This window comes from Populus trichocarpa, chromosome 5 (genome assembly GCF_000002775.5).
Source record: "Populus trichocarpa isolate Nisqually-1 chromosome 5, P.trichocarpa_v4.1, whole genome shotgun sequence".
In the NCBI taxonomy this organism is placed as follows: domain Eukaryota; kingdom Viridiplantae; phylum Streptophyta; class Magnoliopsida; order Malpighiales; family Salicaceae; genus Populus; species Populus trichocarpa.
The window spans coordinates 1,220,106-1,235,800 of NC_037289.2; the positions used below are offsets into that span (position 1 = coordinate 1,220,106).

Consider the following 15,695-nt stretch of genomic DNA (forward strand, 5'->3'; position numbering starts at 1 on the left):
TTTCTTTAATCAAGTGGTGATGGGCAAAGTTCATTCTCTTTGTAATATGTTATCCACTAAAACCAGCAAAATGCAAGTGAAAGGACCTTCTCCATGCTCGGGTTAATTATGGATACACTTTAATATATATATGATTTTGTTTTGTTTAAAAATTTATTAGATCTTGAAATTATAGTTATCAAACTCGACTTGACATGTAAATTGATCCAAAATTTAGAGCCTCGATTAGGTTAGAATTATGAAAAACTCATACTTACAATTGACCCAATAAAACCTGCAAAATCTATTAAGTTAACCCAAAAACCAGGTAATCTGACGTAAATCATGAGAGATTTTTTTTTTTTTTTTGTAAGTGCTGTTTTTTTCTTCAAATTTTTTTCTAATTTTCTCCACTTGATCCATCAATCCCAAACTAAATTTGATAACTATACCTGAAACTCCAATCATATGCTTATTTCTATTATGTCGGTAAGACTTTCCGAGTGTCTCTCAACTCCAAACAATTGTCTTTAATGTATAAAGCATTAAATAAATAATATTGTTTGTGTGTGTATACATATATGACATTATTTAATTATTTGAGATATTAATGCGATCTTGAAAGCTACACACAAATACAATAATTTGAGTTTCTCTTGGTTTTCTTTTTAATTTTCATGAAAATTAGCATCCCTTTACATTCAACATAAATCACAACATCTATTTTAAGTGTATAAATATCTAAATTTAAACTTAAAATAACTATTTAAACTAAACTTGTACAAATTCTTAATACTCAAACCTAAACTCGAATGTTATAATTTAAGTATATAATTAACTTAATATATATATATATATATATATATGGAAAGTCAAAATATCTAAATCTTTTTTAATGGAAAGTGAAAATGAACTAGAAGAAGAAGAAGGTGGTGTCGGTATATCATTTTTAATACAACTTTGTTGAAAAAAAAATCAGTTCTTGATTCAACCAATAAAATCCAAGTTGCAAAACAATTAGAGCCTCTGGTTTTTGGGGCCTAATTTCTATTTACCAGCCACCCACATTTTTGCTTTGCATTAATACCCAAGCCAGCTAATTAACCCACAATTTATTTTAAATCCAATCTAAGACCGTCCACTTTTATATCGACGGCCCACCTTCTCCCAATGACGACCACAACCAAGATCCTACCGTCCACTTCTATATCAACGGCCCACCTTCACCCAATGACGACCACAACCAAGATCCTACCGTCCACGTTGTTCCATACAATCTAACCCGGGGACCCGACCCACCTCACACCAGCATCATATTATTCAAGGTAAACTACACTTTCGTTAAGCAATTCATTAAAAAAAAGACTTTTGTCCTTAAGATGTTTCATCATCTATAACACTTCACAATTGTAAAAATATTTTATTTATTAAAATTATAAATGTTTCTTATAATAAAATGAGTGTAAACAAAAAAAATATTTTGAATATTAATTCATACATATTGTAATTAAAATGATATTTCAAGATGCATGTCTATTTTTTTTCAACCAAGTAATTTACTATTGTCTCTTTCGTTCAATTACAATTCTCTGAAAAATAAATATAAATAATTAACCTCTTAGTACCATAAAAATTCTGGAAAGCGCCAGCTCCAACATTTGAATTAAAGGAGTATCAAACAATTAGTAGTTAAATTGAAATAATAAACACTATAGAGCTAAAACTGAAAGCAGTTAAAACATGGGCTTCAAAGTGGAAACTTTGTAAGACTTATAGGACTATATCGTAGTTTGCACAGTTATTTATTACCCACAATTCACAACTTGTCTCTATATAAATCCACACTGTCTTCAGGTTTCAACATACCCTCTTTCCCTGGTCTCTTTCAAAGAGTTCGAAAGACAATGTTTTTGTTTGATTGGTTTTTTGGGGTGCTAACATCACTTGGCTTATGGCAGAAGGAAGCCAAGATCTTGTTCTTGGGCCTTGATAATTCTGGCAAAACCACCTTGCTTTTCATGTTAAAAGATGAGGTACTTTTGGGCTAATCTTTTTTTTTTAACTTATGATTGTTGCTTGTGGTTTTTGTTTGGTTACTGAGAAATTGAAACTTTAGGTTCTTTGATTTTTTTATCTTGTCAAGTATTTTTGGTGACTTGGAAGGGAAAAATAAATTGGGTTTTTTTTAGAAGTTCTAAATTTGTGTTTATAAGTGAAATAGGAGAAAATATGGAAACGTGAGGCTTAAAGATTGAAACTTTGATTGATTATGTTAAGTATTTGGCTACTGAGAAACGAAGAATGAACTGGGTTTTTGTTGACTTTTGATTCTCTGAAGGGAAATTGAAGAAATCAATAAACTTTTGTTATGGGTTTTGTTTTTGTGTGTGGCAGAGATTGGTGCAACATCAGCCAACACAGTATCCAACGTCAGAGGAGTTGAGTATAGGGAACATCAAGTTTAAGGCTTTTGATTTGGGGGGCCATCAGATTGCTCGTCGAGTTTGGAAAGATTACTATGCCAAGGTTGTTTATTTATTCTCTCGCATAATGTTTTTGTATATATATGAGGTTTGTGTGCAATGAAGTTTAGCATGTTAGTTGTTTGTAATGTGTGGATTGAAGTTACTTTCGTTGTGCTTGCAAGTTGCAATCATATTTGGATACTTGTCATCTAGGTTTACCTTTTAGACAAATACATGCAGATTCAGGAAGTTGAAAGTGGTTTCCACTTTTTTTGCAGCTAGTGTCTGATGTTGTGGTGTAGTAGTTTTGGATTTGTAGAACTTAGCTTGGATTGCAATACGAAGTTTTTGTTCCTTCCTTGCTTGGTTGTTAGGACTTCTTGGAACTTGGATATGTTAACTGAGCAAGTGTTAACAATGTTTGATTGGATTGCTTCATAATCCCAGATAATGTTGCCTTTGTGATTATCTGATTCATGGGAGGCAAATACCTAATGGGAGTTCGCTGATAACACTTCTGGTCTTTGTTAGTGTTTTACTAGCTAGTACCTCACCGTACATGTTTCCTCACCTCTTCAATTTTTTTGGCTACTTTTATGCAGGCTTTATCTTCCTTGCAAGTACAGATGAAATGCAATCTGATTTCTCCTTTTGTGCTAGCCTCTGAATAATGGAAAATTCGACATTAGCCACCTTTTCTTAAGAATAATATCTATAAATGATTTATATGTTCTCCTGAGCACTCGTTGTCTTTCTCTCCCTGTTTTTCACATGATTTCTCATTTTTTTATTTTTGATGTTGTAACATTTAGTGTAACTGTTTTTTACTGTGTTCTTGTTGGCTTTTTTCCTGAACAATTTTGTACTGCCGAGTTTTGACATCAAAATCCTTTTCATGTCAAGGTGGACGCAGTTGTTTACTTGGTAGATGCCTATGACAAAGAGAGATTTGCGGAGTCAAAACAGGAACTAGATGCTCTCCTCGCCGACGAAGCATTAGCCAATGTCCCTTTCCTTGTTTTAGGCAACAAGATCGATATTCCATATGCTGCTTCAGAAGAAGAGTTGCGATACTACCTTGGCCTTGCCAACTTCACCACTGGCAAGGGTAAGGTGAACTTGGAAGACTCAAATGTCCGTCCGCTCGAGGTCTTCATGTGTAGCATTGTCCGGAAAATGGGTTACGGAGAGGGTTTCAGGTGGCTTTCTCAGTACATCTAGCGAGCTATAGAAAACCAAGATATGTATAGTTCTCAAGTGCTATATCCTATAAGGTGTGGGGTTGGATATTGTCTCTCTCAATGGTGAAATGAAATACAAGCTCTCTAATGTCCACGATGAAACCTAAAAGAGATTGATGATTTGTGGTCTGTTAGCAATGAAAAGGAGCAACACAGCCTTCTTTCTGCTTCCTGCATCATGTTGACTAGGAATACCTTTTTCTTTTTGTAAACCCATTTTGTGGGAGTAATGTAATTGTTCCATGGAATGGGATGTACAGCCACGTTGTAGATAATCTCCTTTGTATACATAGTGTTGAAGAATTTTTTTAGATTTTTTTAAATGCATGAAATAGATATTGGAATGCATTCTAAAAATTACTTGAAATGAACTTATAATCAGGCTGGTATTCAGTAGCTGCTGAGGGTGTGTTATGAACACGGTTAAAATAGTGTTTTGTTTTTTACAAGTTTAAAATTATTTTTTATGCTTTTTTAGATAATTTTGATATATTAATATAAAAAATAATTTTATTTTTTTAAAAAAATATTTTTTAAATATATTTTTAAACAAAAAATACTTTAAATTATCATCATTTCTAAAGAAATTCTAAGTAAAAGATGATATAGACCGATTTATTTTAATCTGATTTTAAAACTATATCGGAATCTTATACTAATCGGGTTAGGCTGGACCCAAATTTCTTGATCCACATGTCACAATCCAAAGCTACACATACCACCGTTTTTGCCTGATAATTGCCGTCTCCCACCAAAGACCAAACTAGCCCATCCCGAAAGAGAAATCAAATCAATCCAGACCGTCCATTCTTTTCACCAACAGTCAGGATGCACTCATTGATGCCAACAGCCATAATTCTCGCTTTTCATTGGCCCAGACAGTCCAACCTGGTGACCCAACCCACCAAAAGCTACATCAACCAACAAAAAGATGCCACCTCATACTCACATCCAATAAAATGAAATCTCTCTCTCTCTTTATTCACTCTCAAAAACTTCCAGCAATTTCTGTCCACTCTTCCCCCCCCCCCCCCCCCCCGTTTTTTTTAATCAACAAAAATTGATTAATTCAAGCTAGAAATTTTATATAAGACAAATGTTTTTGGTTGATTGGTTTTATGGGGTGCTAGCATCACTTGGTTTATGGCAAAAAGAAGCCAAGATCCTGTTTTTAGGTCTTGATAATGCTGGCAAAACCACTTTGCTTCACATGTTAAAGGACGAGGTACTTTTTTTCATTTAATTTTTGGTATATTTTACTTTCTGGGTCCTGTTAGTTTGCTGATAAATTGCTTGCATATTGAATTTTTAGGCTTAAAGATTGAAGCTTTAATTGTTTTTAGTAAATTTATGGCTACTTTGGATTAAAATACGAACTGGGTTTTTGTTAAATTTTGTTGAGATTGAATAAAATGAGATATTTTTTTTTATTTCATTTTATTTTCATTGAATTATTGGTTTTTTTTATTATGTTTATGATTTTTTTCAATCTGTGTTTTGTTTGGTTGCTGAGAAATTGCAGGAACATTGAATAAAGGCTGGAACTTTAATTGTTTTTTAAGTTGTTTTTATGCTAAGAAGACAATATAAACTGTATTTTTTTGTTAATTTTTTTTTTCAAGATGGGAAAAGATGGAACTTTGGTTGTTACTAAAGTTTTTTGGCTAATTGGGTTTTTGATTGATTTTGTCTCTATAGTTGAAATAAAAAATATAAAGAAAGTTTGATTTTTTAATAAATCACTGCCTTTATGTGAAAACTTTGGCTCTCATTGTTTATTTAAAGTTCTTCAACTTGAAAAAAAAAAAATAACAACTGATGTTCAATTTCTTTATTTGTTATATTTAATTTCTAGGTCACAAAAATGAAAAATGAAATGGGTTTTGTTCGGAGTGTAAAATCTTGATTCTATAATTGGAAGTTTGAAGAAATGAATTAACTTTTTAAATGGTTTTCGTTATTGAATTTGTGTGTGAGCAGAGATTGGTGCAACATCAGCCAACACAGTATCCAACATCTGAGGAATTGAGCATTGGCAAAATCAAGTTTAAGGCTTTTGATTTGGGTGGACATCAGATTGCTCGTCGAGTTTGGAAAGATTACTATGCCAAGGTTGTTTATTTACTCTCTCCCAAAATTGTATATAGGTTTTTGGTTTCAATGTGAGGATTGGTAGTTCATTGTGATTGCAAACGTAATTTCAATACTTGTGATTGATATTTGCTAGTTTGTGTTGTTTTCTCACTTCTGGTGATGTTAAGGTCTGGAATTTTGGTGAAATAGTTCAGAAATCTGGTGAAGCTGCATAAAAAGGTCAAGGAAGTGTAAGTTACTGTGTGATTAGTTTGGATATGTTAACGTCCCAAGTGTTAATAATATTCATATGGGAGATACCCTGCCTCCATAATCCCAGATAATATTGGATTTTGTGATTATCTGATTCATGGGAGGCTAATAATGAAATGGGAGTTCGCTGATAGCACTTTTGGTCTTTGCAATGTGTTTCACTAGTACCTCACCATGCATTTGCTTTCCTTTTCCTTTCAGGATAATTTTTGCAGACTCTTGTTGGCTGCTAAGAGAGATGAGCTGCATTCTGATTTTCTACTTTGAGACATAGAATGCCCTGGTTTTCATTTGTTGACTTTTTACACTTTTGGTAATTGGTAGTGTATGAATAACTGCATTGATAAAATGGCGGATTATCAACCTTTATTTAAGAATAATCTGGGTGAATTTTATTATGTTGTCCAGGGATTCCTGTTTGCCCCACTTGTTCTCACATGATTTCTTAGTTGTTTCAAGTTTTTGTTACATGATGAATAGATGTTCTTGTCAGATCGGTTTGTTCTCTGTGTTGTCCTGCTGAGTTTTGACATTAAGTTCTTTGCATGTGAAGGTGGATGCTGTTATTTACCTGGTAGATGCCTATGACAAAGAGAGATTCGCGGAGGCCAAGAAAGAATTGGATGCTCTCCTCTCTGATGAAGCATTAGCCAATGTCCCCTTTCTTGTTTTGGGCAACAAGATTGATATCCCTTATGCTGCCTCGGAAGATGAGTTGCGTTACAACCTGGGTCTCACCAACTTCACCACTGGCAAGGGTAAGGTGAACTTGGTCGACTCAAATGTCCGTCCCCTTGAGGTATTCATGTGTAGCATTGTCCGCAAAATGGGCTATGGAGAGGGTTTTAGGTGGCTTTCTCAGTATATCAAGTAGTGAGCTATAGGAAATGAAGATCTGTTTAGCTCTTAAGCTGAATGATGTTGCATACTGTATTGGTCAGACATCGTCTTTGTATAATCATGGTTGAAGGTATTTCCACGTTGTTTGGTCCTTTGTTTCCAGTAAAATGGCATACATGCTACCTCATGTCCATAATTGAAAGAAAACCCAGAACCGATTGGTGATTTGTGGCCTGTTATTAGCAATGAAAATTGTCAATACTTCTTATTCCCTGCTGCCTTATCTCTTCCTTGACTCTTGAATTTGTTACCAAATGGCATGTCCATTGTTTCCCAAGAATTCAATGCCACAAGAATCTTGTATTCAATTTGCCGTTTACTGCAATTTTGTATCTTCTGTTGTTTCACGTTAGAGGGAAAGTGATATTTTTCCGGTAAAGGTGACACCTTTTCGATACCTGTGAGCAAAGGTTGTACTTTTTTTTGTTTTTTGTGAGTGAAATGTAAATCTGGTGCCCTTAAAGTATCCTATGGTAGGGCACATACATGATTCTCCACCGACAAGAGGGTGTTGTTCTTGAAAATGGTAGTATCTTGAGGTCATTTCCTTTGACCTAAAAAAAGCAGTCTGTTGTTTGTAGCCTGAATCTTCGCTTTTAGTTAACGATCTAAAACACACACAAGCTTTAAGTTCACAATCAGAAGAAAAAATTAAAAAAAAAAAAAAAAATTGAAACACAAAAACAAATAAGCCAAGATTAACAGTCAATTATACATATTACAATTTAATCCTTGTAGTTTGTTATAATTGATAATAATCACGGTTATGAAACCCGGTGCAGGTTAAATAAAAAAATAATAATGGATAGAGTTCTAATTATTTTCCTATTCTGATGATCACACGATTAGAATTCAAATGATTCATCCTCGTAGCCACTAATAAAGAAACATTTTTTAGACTTAACATTAAATTTAGTATGAATACCAAAATTTGTATGAACACAAGGAAACACAACCAAGACCTGTGAGAAAGTTTTACCTCATTTCCAATCCATACTTTCTCGGGTGATCTGTGTTTCAAAGGAACCGATAGTCCCCGATTAATCGAGTAAATAGCAGCATAAATTGCAGCTTAAAATGCAACCTCATGTTTGGCCTGTTCATTAATGGTTTTTTTGTTCATGCGCTCAACAACACTATTCTATGCTATTGTGGCGTGGTGGAAAGGTTTTTTTCCATCCAAATACCATTAGCAGCACTTCTTAAAGCCTCCATCAATATACTCTCCTCTGTCATCAAACCTCAAGCATTTCTCTTTCTAGTCTATTTTGGTCTCTATCATGGCCTTCCATTTTTTGTCAGACTGGTCGTTTGGCGTGGACATATCTTTTCTTGAGCTAGCTCTGTTCCACTTGTTCATACACGAGACCGTTAAATTACATGCATGATCCAATTATGGAAGATCCACAGAACTATCATCTTCTTCAAACCCGTCTCCATCAACTATAAACATCAAGAATCAAAGCGTCATGAACCTCCTTAATAGTAGTAGCCTTTGACTTCAATTTCTAAGTATTTTGATAAAAATCTCACCATCTCCACATCATTGCAGGCCTTGCAAATGAAAGGACTCTGGTGGGATATTGATTCAAGCCTTTGTTGACCAAAATGAAATTCTGTAAAACCACAGTTCAAAATCTCTCAACGAACAAACATGGATTCACTCTCAATTTATGAGCTATTATTTCACTTGGTCTCTTGAACATTGGCTACCGAGTCCAGCTGAGCTCTGGACTGATGTACCTGGTCAACTCACGCAAGCAATGTTTTTCAAGTCTCAACAAAACCCCACAAAGCAGAACTACCAAAAACAAACAAAATATACCTTCACAGAGTCCAGACGACTAAACCAGGCAATCATGAACCAAAAGACGTCCGAAATCTCCAATGGGCAATCTGCCCTATCATATGCATCAAAAGTCATTCCGAAAGTTCATTCAAGCTATTTTAAATTCTTTTCTGAAAAGGATAAAATAATGGCAATTCCATATTTTCACTCCATCTTCTCTTCTGATTGTCAACAGAGCTAGAGAGATTCATTGTTGGTTGAGCTAGTATCGGTTGTGGTAGCAGAATAACAATAATGGTTAAAAGATGTAAGTGGTGGTGATGAAGGTTGTGGTAGCAGAATAACAATAATGGTTAAAATTATTGGAAGATATTGTGAGAAAATTAATATATTTAAAATAATTTTTAGAATTCTATAAGATAAAATTATTTTTTATAAATAAATTAAATTAAGTTTAATGATTGACTATAAAACAAATACATAAAAATCACAAAAATATTTTTCAGTAAGTTTTTTACACATAACAAACTGTTTCTTTTTTAAAAAAAAATCAAAGTAAAAAATGAACCTTATTATCTGCATAGCTTACACAATTATAAAGGAGGGCCTTTTCTTACTTTTCATAACCATTTATTTAAAGGTTAATTAATAGTGTGTTTGATGTCGGTTAAAATATTATTTGTTAAAGATTAAAATTTATTTTTATTTAAAATTAAATTTTTAATATTTTTAGATTATTTTAAATTTTTAATGTATTAATATAAAAAATAAATTTTAAAAAATAAAAAATTATTATTTTAATATAATTCTAAACAAAAAAAAAACACTTTGTGAAACCACGTATCTAAATCTTTAGATCTCTGAGGGGATTATTTAACTACAAATAACAAATCTATGAAACTACAAAAAGACACAATATTTATAAACTAAATAAATAACTAGAAGTTATCAAGAATGGGGATGTAGCTCAGATGGTAGAGCGCTCGCTTAGCATGCGAGAGGTACGGGGATCGATACCCCGCATCTCCATCCTTTGTTTTTCTAAAAAAAAGATAACATGAAGAAAACTAACCTAGATGATGTCAACTTTATCTCTCAATTTTGACTTCTAGGCTTCCAAAACAAGCACAAGTTTGGTGGCTTACCCGCCTACATACCTTCCTTTTTAGTCCATTTGTTCCTCGCCATTTTGCTTAAAGTACAGTAGGCTACCAAGTTCAACTACCATTCCATTACACACCCTCCAAAAAAATAAAAAAAAATTTGTACTACTTCTTATAGCTAGCTATTAGATTTGTTCTACCAATTAGAGAGCGGTTTTTATCTTTTCAAGTTGTAATGGCAATCTTAGCTTTGCCAAAACTAAAATTCCTTGCCTTCATGACTCTAATTTTCATGGCCAGATTGTGCTGCTACACAGGTTATACCAATCACAATCACTTAAACATTCATTTTTTCTCTCTCCCAATTCTCATGTGGTCCTCTTCTTGACATTCTTTATGCTTTCTTGGATTCAACACTAAGCAGGATATGCTCAGGTTGTCCCCGGACAGATGGTTGCTAAAGCATTGTTGTGTTTGAATAACAAGATTGTAAGTAACTAGCTCATTTCCATCCCTGGTTGTGTGTTTTTTTTTTTTTTAATTGTTGTTGTTTACAAGTTGGGCTAGATGGCATGCAGATTTATTCAGGATGTGACGAGGCATATAGATTAACACAGAGTGGGAATCTTAATGTACCTCCTGAAGCAACTGAACTATTCTGTAATGGACCTTGCTTAGCTGAGACAAGATTAGCGCTGAGTTGCATTAATGATGTGATATCAGATTTTCTTTTCTATAATAAGGCTACTGTAAGAGACATAAATTATGCGCTGAGTGCTGGTTGCAGCTCCACTAGGCAAAGAGGTAATAGCACTGCTGTTCTCTTTTTGTTTCACAGTAATTTTGTTTCACGGTACTTATGGACTAACCCCTCGTTTAACTTCTGAGTTCGATCCTTAGGACACCATCTAGGAGAATTTATTCTTCTGAATTTCCTTGACGATATGCGGGGTGGGGCTTTAAGATCGCTTGAGGAGGGGGCTTATGCACTGTTTGACAATGGCACAAGAATATAATATGTTCCTTGTTTACTGTAGGTGACTTCAATGTGGCAAGGTACATCAATGGTGAAACAAGTAGTGCATCAAGCTTGCCCAACTTGATTGGATTCTATGCCTTGGCTTTGTTTATTTGGTGGTGGATATTGCTCTTGTAATGTAACTCATCAAATTGCAAGAATATACTACAGGACTTATAAACATGCCATCCAAGTTCTAAAATGAGAGAATTTATGAAGGGATTACAGTTATTTATGGAATCTATGTTTTGTGAAGTTGATTTTACTTTCTAAATTGTTATAGAATATATACTTGGCGTCAAGATATTTTGTTCAAAAGATAAACCAACTTTTTTGTACTTCTTTTTTTTCTGATTGTTCTTTTCTACCTCTTCTGCAATTGATCCAATTAAGATGACGATTCATCAATCAATAATTAAAGCAAAGTTAAGGAGTAGATCAAAATGAGCTAAGCGAGCGCGCGCACCTATGCACCATCAGATCAGAAGTATATTCTTTCAGTGGTTGAACTCCAGACATCACCTATATATTTGGATACAGTGAGTTAACCATCAGAACAAGAGGCTTTTGTAATGAACCATGCAAGTCCATGCAGGAGGAATATTTTTAGCTCGTGGAGAACTTGTTTGTTGGAATCTGGATGAAATTCCTAGACATCGAATGGCCATCACTGTTTCTTATGGGCTACATACTACATACGGGGCCTTTTCCTAAGAAAATACACTGGCCTGATCTCAAGCATTGATGAGGATATTCCTCAGCTTGTAAAGCTCAGATATAAAGTAAAAGGGTGTCACTATTCCGTAAAAAGAAAACGGTTGCCATTAAAGTGGAGATGAAATTGAGGAATGAATAGAAACAAATTGACTAGTAGAGATAATATATCAAGCAAACCATTAACTGAAAATTTCGAAACGTTTTTGTTCTTAATTATTCCATAACAGCTAGCCTTCATTAGTCTATAATCAAGCAATTATCAGTAACATTCTTATTTTCTGACAAGAAAAGGCCAATGAGATCCTTGTCTTACAAGAAACTGAAGCCATTTTACTATCTAATACGTTACACTCATTAAATGGATACAGCCTATAAATTGGTCAACATCCCTGTCACTTCTTCATCCTTACCAAATTAAGCAACCTTTCTGTTTACATTGTAAGTAAAAATTTCAGCAAACTAATTAGTTGAAGTTATGGCGTGCCAGAGCTGCTCATCAAAGAGTGCCTACAATGTAGAGGTGCCAAAGGAGGAAGTCACTACTCAGCCTGAGAATGCGGTGGTGCAAGAGGTTGTATCTCCTGCTGTTGCTCCTCAAGAGGTGAAGACTGAGGAGAAGGAAGACGAGGATGATTCTGGTAACAAGAAAGAGGAGCCTGTCAAGGCTGAAGTTGGTAGCAGTAATTAGGGTGCATGTTTGAGTTAGAATAAATAAAAAGGGAAAGAAGGTTTGAATGTTTTAGCTACCTTGTTTTTGGTCAATTGTTTTAGTATTGGTATGTAGTTTAATTTGTGTTTGAAATATCAAAATAAATGATTCCTACCTCTTCTTTCCAGAATCATTCAAAAAAATAAGTCAGTGTATATTTTATAGTTATAAAACCTCACTTAACTTGAAAAGTTTTATTTTGAACTAGTTTTTTTTTATCAAATATTGTTTCATGTGTTTTTCCTAAATAAAAAATAGACATGTTGATCAATGAATCAATCCACCCAACCAGCAATCCTCGTTTTAGGCTCAGTCAAACCCTAAGTTCGTCGTTATAAACATGCATGGTAGATTCAACCGCTTGAATTAAAACATTTGCATACAATATATTTGTTTACAACTTTAAAACGTCTATTCAATATGGCCAGAAGATTAATGATTGTTTCCCATAAAAAGATAATTGGTTTTACCAAAACTAACATTCACTATAAATTCATGGTAATTGTGAGACATTATTGAATTCATTAACTAAGAAATTGAAAACAGTGGCTGCAGTACTTAAAAGGTGCATTGCACCAACCTGAATACTTTGATGACTAGAGGTTTCAAATATTAATGCATGTCAACATAAAACGAGGAGTCACACTTCGATTAAATGAAGAAAACAGGAAGTCTCATAGAGTCCTCTATTTATAACATTCCATCATTTTTGTTTTTTCGACCACCACACTAGAAAGTTACTACTGAAGTTTTTCTGGCAAAATTTAAGCAATGGATCAGAGAGAGAGTAGCTTTTCTTCAGAAAGTAGCTATGCAAGGCCTGTGTTTGCTACACCAAAGGAGGAAGTCGAGACAGGGAATGTGAAGTTGGAAACTTCAGTAGAGAATAAACCACGGTATGCTGTTCCTTCTGTCAGTGTGAAAGCTGAAGAAAAGCCCACTGTTTCTGTTAAGAAACAACATGTTAATTTGTGGGAGAGATATGGGGACGATCCTTCGACCCATCCGGATTTCGATCCGGATTTGTGGATAGAAACAGGATCGTTTAGTGGACCTCATAGAAATCTAGTGAACGAACTCTCCAACACTACGGCTAAGAACTTGCAGGCAGCCCATAGTATCTCAACCGCTGGGAGCTCCCAATCAGTATCGAACACCCAGTATCAGGAGCTCGTGGTCTTGCAACAATACACAGCTCATCTCACCGAAAAATACAAGCGACTCTTGGCAGATTATAAACAACACATGGCTTATTTTACTGAAAAACATGAGCAACTCTCGGTAAATTATGAGGAACTCCGGGCGAATTATGAGCAACAACAACTCCGGGCGAATGATGAACAACTCCGGGTGAATTATGAGCAACAACAACTTCGAACGAATTATGAACAACTCCGTCAAATAATCATGAACATTACCTCACAGAAGAATGCTTCTGGTAACAAGAAAGAGGAGCCTGACAAGGCTGAGGTTGGTAGCAGTAATTAAACAAGGGGTGCATGTTTGAGTCAGAGTCAATAAAGAGGGAAAGAAGGTTTGAATGTTTTAGCTACCTTGTTTTGGTCAATTGTTTTAGTATTGGTACGTGGTTTTTAAGTATTGTTCATTGTTTCCTTTGTGCTTTTGAGTCCTAGAAGTGGATCTGGTTTTGGTCAATTGTTTTAGTATTGGTACGTAGTTAGATTTGTGTTAGAAAAATTTTTCCTATCAAAATAAAACTGTTTCTTTTTTTTATCAAATATTGTTTCAAGTGTTTGTTCTAAATAAAAAATTAAGTTTAGTCGCTAAGTAATGAGTGCAACTCATCTAATCCATAATCCAATCAAACCCTAAATTGAGTTTTATAAACATGATAAATTCATCCACTTAAATTGAAATGTTTGAATATTATATATTTGTTTACACTTTAAAACATATATTCATTATGACCAGAAGATTGATGATTAGTTTCCATTAAAAAGATAAATGGTTTTACCAAAACTAACATTCACTAAAAATTCATGGTAATTGTGAAGCATTATTGAAATCATTAACTAAGAAATTGAAAACAGTGGCTTCACTTAAAAGGTGCATTGCACCAACCTGAATACTTTGATGACTTGAGGGTTTCAAACATTAATGCATGTCAACATAAAACGAGAGGTCACACTTCAATTAAATGAAGAAAACAGGAAGTCTCATATAGTCCTCTTATATAGCATTCCACCATTGTTGTTTTTTCTACCACCACACTAGAAAGTTATTGAAGTTTTTCTGGCAAAATTTAAGCAAATGGATCAGTAGAGAGAGAGCAGCTTTTCTCCAGGAAGAAGCTATGCGAGGCCTGTGTTTGCTACACCAAAGGAGGAAGTCAAGACAGGGAATGTGAAGTTGGAAACTTCAGTAGAGAATAAACCATGGTATGTTGTTCCTTCTGTCAGTGTGAAAGCTGAAGAAAAGCCTACTGTTTCTGTTAAGAAACAACCTTTTTATTTCTATTCCCGTTGTAATGGTGGATAAACATTGAATGTCGGCAAGTTAATAAGAGGGAAGTGGGATTTTTTACACAGTGCTTTTTGTTTGTTAATATGGTTATTTAGGGCTTCCTGTTTTTCAGTTCCTACTGGGTCTTGGTTTGTGTCGCAGTTTGTTATTCCTTTTGATGAAGAAATTTGGTTTGTGTAAGACTTCCCTTATGAATAAATAATTCCTTGTTTCATTACTCTCTCTCATGCAATATGTTTCTTCGGTTTAACAAGCTTCACAGAACAGAAGGGAATTAAGCATAAAAAATGGATATAATCAGCAATTTCAGGAGCATTATTTTATCAACATCAGTAGTATATATTAAAATCATTCAATCACAGTTTCCCTGCACTAGCCTCTGTACATCTTACCGCTAAGCAGAACTTTCAAATATACATCCCACTGCACTTCATTGGTGTTGACATAATTCCAAGACAGCCATGTTTATGTCAAAGAAATTAGAGTCTGTAAAGGGTACCCTCTAGATTTGATTGTGTTGAAAATTCATCGGCCAAATTAGTGTTAGTGTTAGTGTTAGTCCGCCATCCCCGAACTTCCTTTTTCTGCTTCTTGCATTGCCATCGGCATTCGCACAGCTTTGCTTTGCTGAAACGCCTTTGAACTTATGCACGATGTTAAGAGGTTGCTAGATGCTTCATTCATTCTTGAATTGCAAGCCTTTCTGTAAAGGAGACTCGGTAAAACCAGTATGCCAATCAAGAGTAATCGCTCAATCAAAGTAACTCTGCTGGCTTATCGATTAACACTCTGCCCTGGTGTCTTCTTGCATTCCTCTCCCTCATCATCCCTCGTACATCGCTCTTTCACTGCAAGATGTGCAAGCTCTACATCACCATGAGTACGGCAAGCACTATGCAAGGAACCCCATAGAGAAGCCTTTGGGTTTCAATGTTTTAGCTACC

The 15,695-nt window shown here is 34.6% G+C and overlaps 3 protein-coding genes and 3 non-coding genes across 7 annotated transcripts; all 6 read left to right on the forward strand.

The window, feature by feature from the left end:
- The first annotated feature begins 1,822 nt into the window (after positions 1-1,822).
- On the forward strand, positions 1,823-4,042 carry LOC18098603 (GTP-binding protein SAR1A). The gene is made up of 3 exons (XM_006382348.3): positions 1,823-2,012; positions 2,374-2,505; positions 3,348-4,042. The coding sequence occupies exons 1-3, from the start codon at positions 1,884-1,886 to the stop codon at positions 3,663-3,665; spliced, it is 579 nt and encodes a 192-aa protein (XP_006382410.1). The 5' UTR covers positions 1,823-1,883; the 3' UTR covers positions 3,666-4,042.
- On the forward strand, positions 2,885-3,007 carry LOC112327692 (small nucleolar RNA snoR83). The gene has a single exon (XR_002982116.1). It is a non-coding gene; the product is annotated as a small nucleolar RNA snoR83 (small nucleolar RNA).
- A 617-nt stretch (positions 4,043-4,659) lies between the features above and the next one.
- Positions 4,660-7,142, forward strand: LOC18098604 (GTP-binding protein SAR1A). Its single transcript, XM_006382349.3, has 3 exons — positions 4,660-4,910; positions 5,666-5,797; positions 6,585-7,142. Exons 1-3 carry the CDS (start codon positions 4,782-4,784, stop codon positions 6,903-6,905), a joined length of 582 nt encoding a protein of 193 aa, XP_006382411.1. The 5' UTR covers positions 4,660-4,781; the 3' UTR covers positions 6,906-7,142.
- Positions 6,092-6,213, forward strand: LOC112327689 (small nucleolar RNA snoR83). The gene has a single exon (XR_002982113.1). It is a non-coding gene; the product is annotated as a small nucleolar RNA snoR83 (small nucleolar RNA).
- Positions 7,143-9,676: 2,534 nt separating the features above from the next.
- On the forward strand, positions 9,677-9,749 carry TRNAA-AGC (transfer RNA alanine (anticodon AGC)). Its single transcript has one exon. It is a non-coding gene; the product is annotated as a tRNA-Ala (tRNA).
- A 271-nt stretch (positions 9,750-10,020) lies between these two features.
- On the forward strand, positions 10,021-11,190 carry LOC18098605 (uncharacterized). Of its 2 annotated transcripts, none has more exons than XM_006382350.3 (4): positions 10,021-10,140; positions 10,248-10,312; positions 10,402-10,627; positions 10,861-11,190. In XM_006382350.3, the coding sequence occupies exons 1-4, from the start codon at positions 10,059-10,061 to the stop codon at positions 10,977-10,979; spliced, it is 492 nt and encodes a 163-aa protein (XP_006382412.2). In that variant the 5' UTR covers positions 10,021-10,058; the 3' UTR covers positions 10,980-11,190. The 2 variants fall into 2 exon arrangements, with proteins under 2 accessions (XP_006382412.2, XP_024456157.2); XM_024600389.2 differs by lacking the exon at positions 10,861-11,190 and adding an exon at positions 10,724-10,854.
- The last annotated feature ends 4,505 nt before the right edge of the window (positions 11,191-15,695 follow it).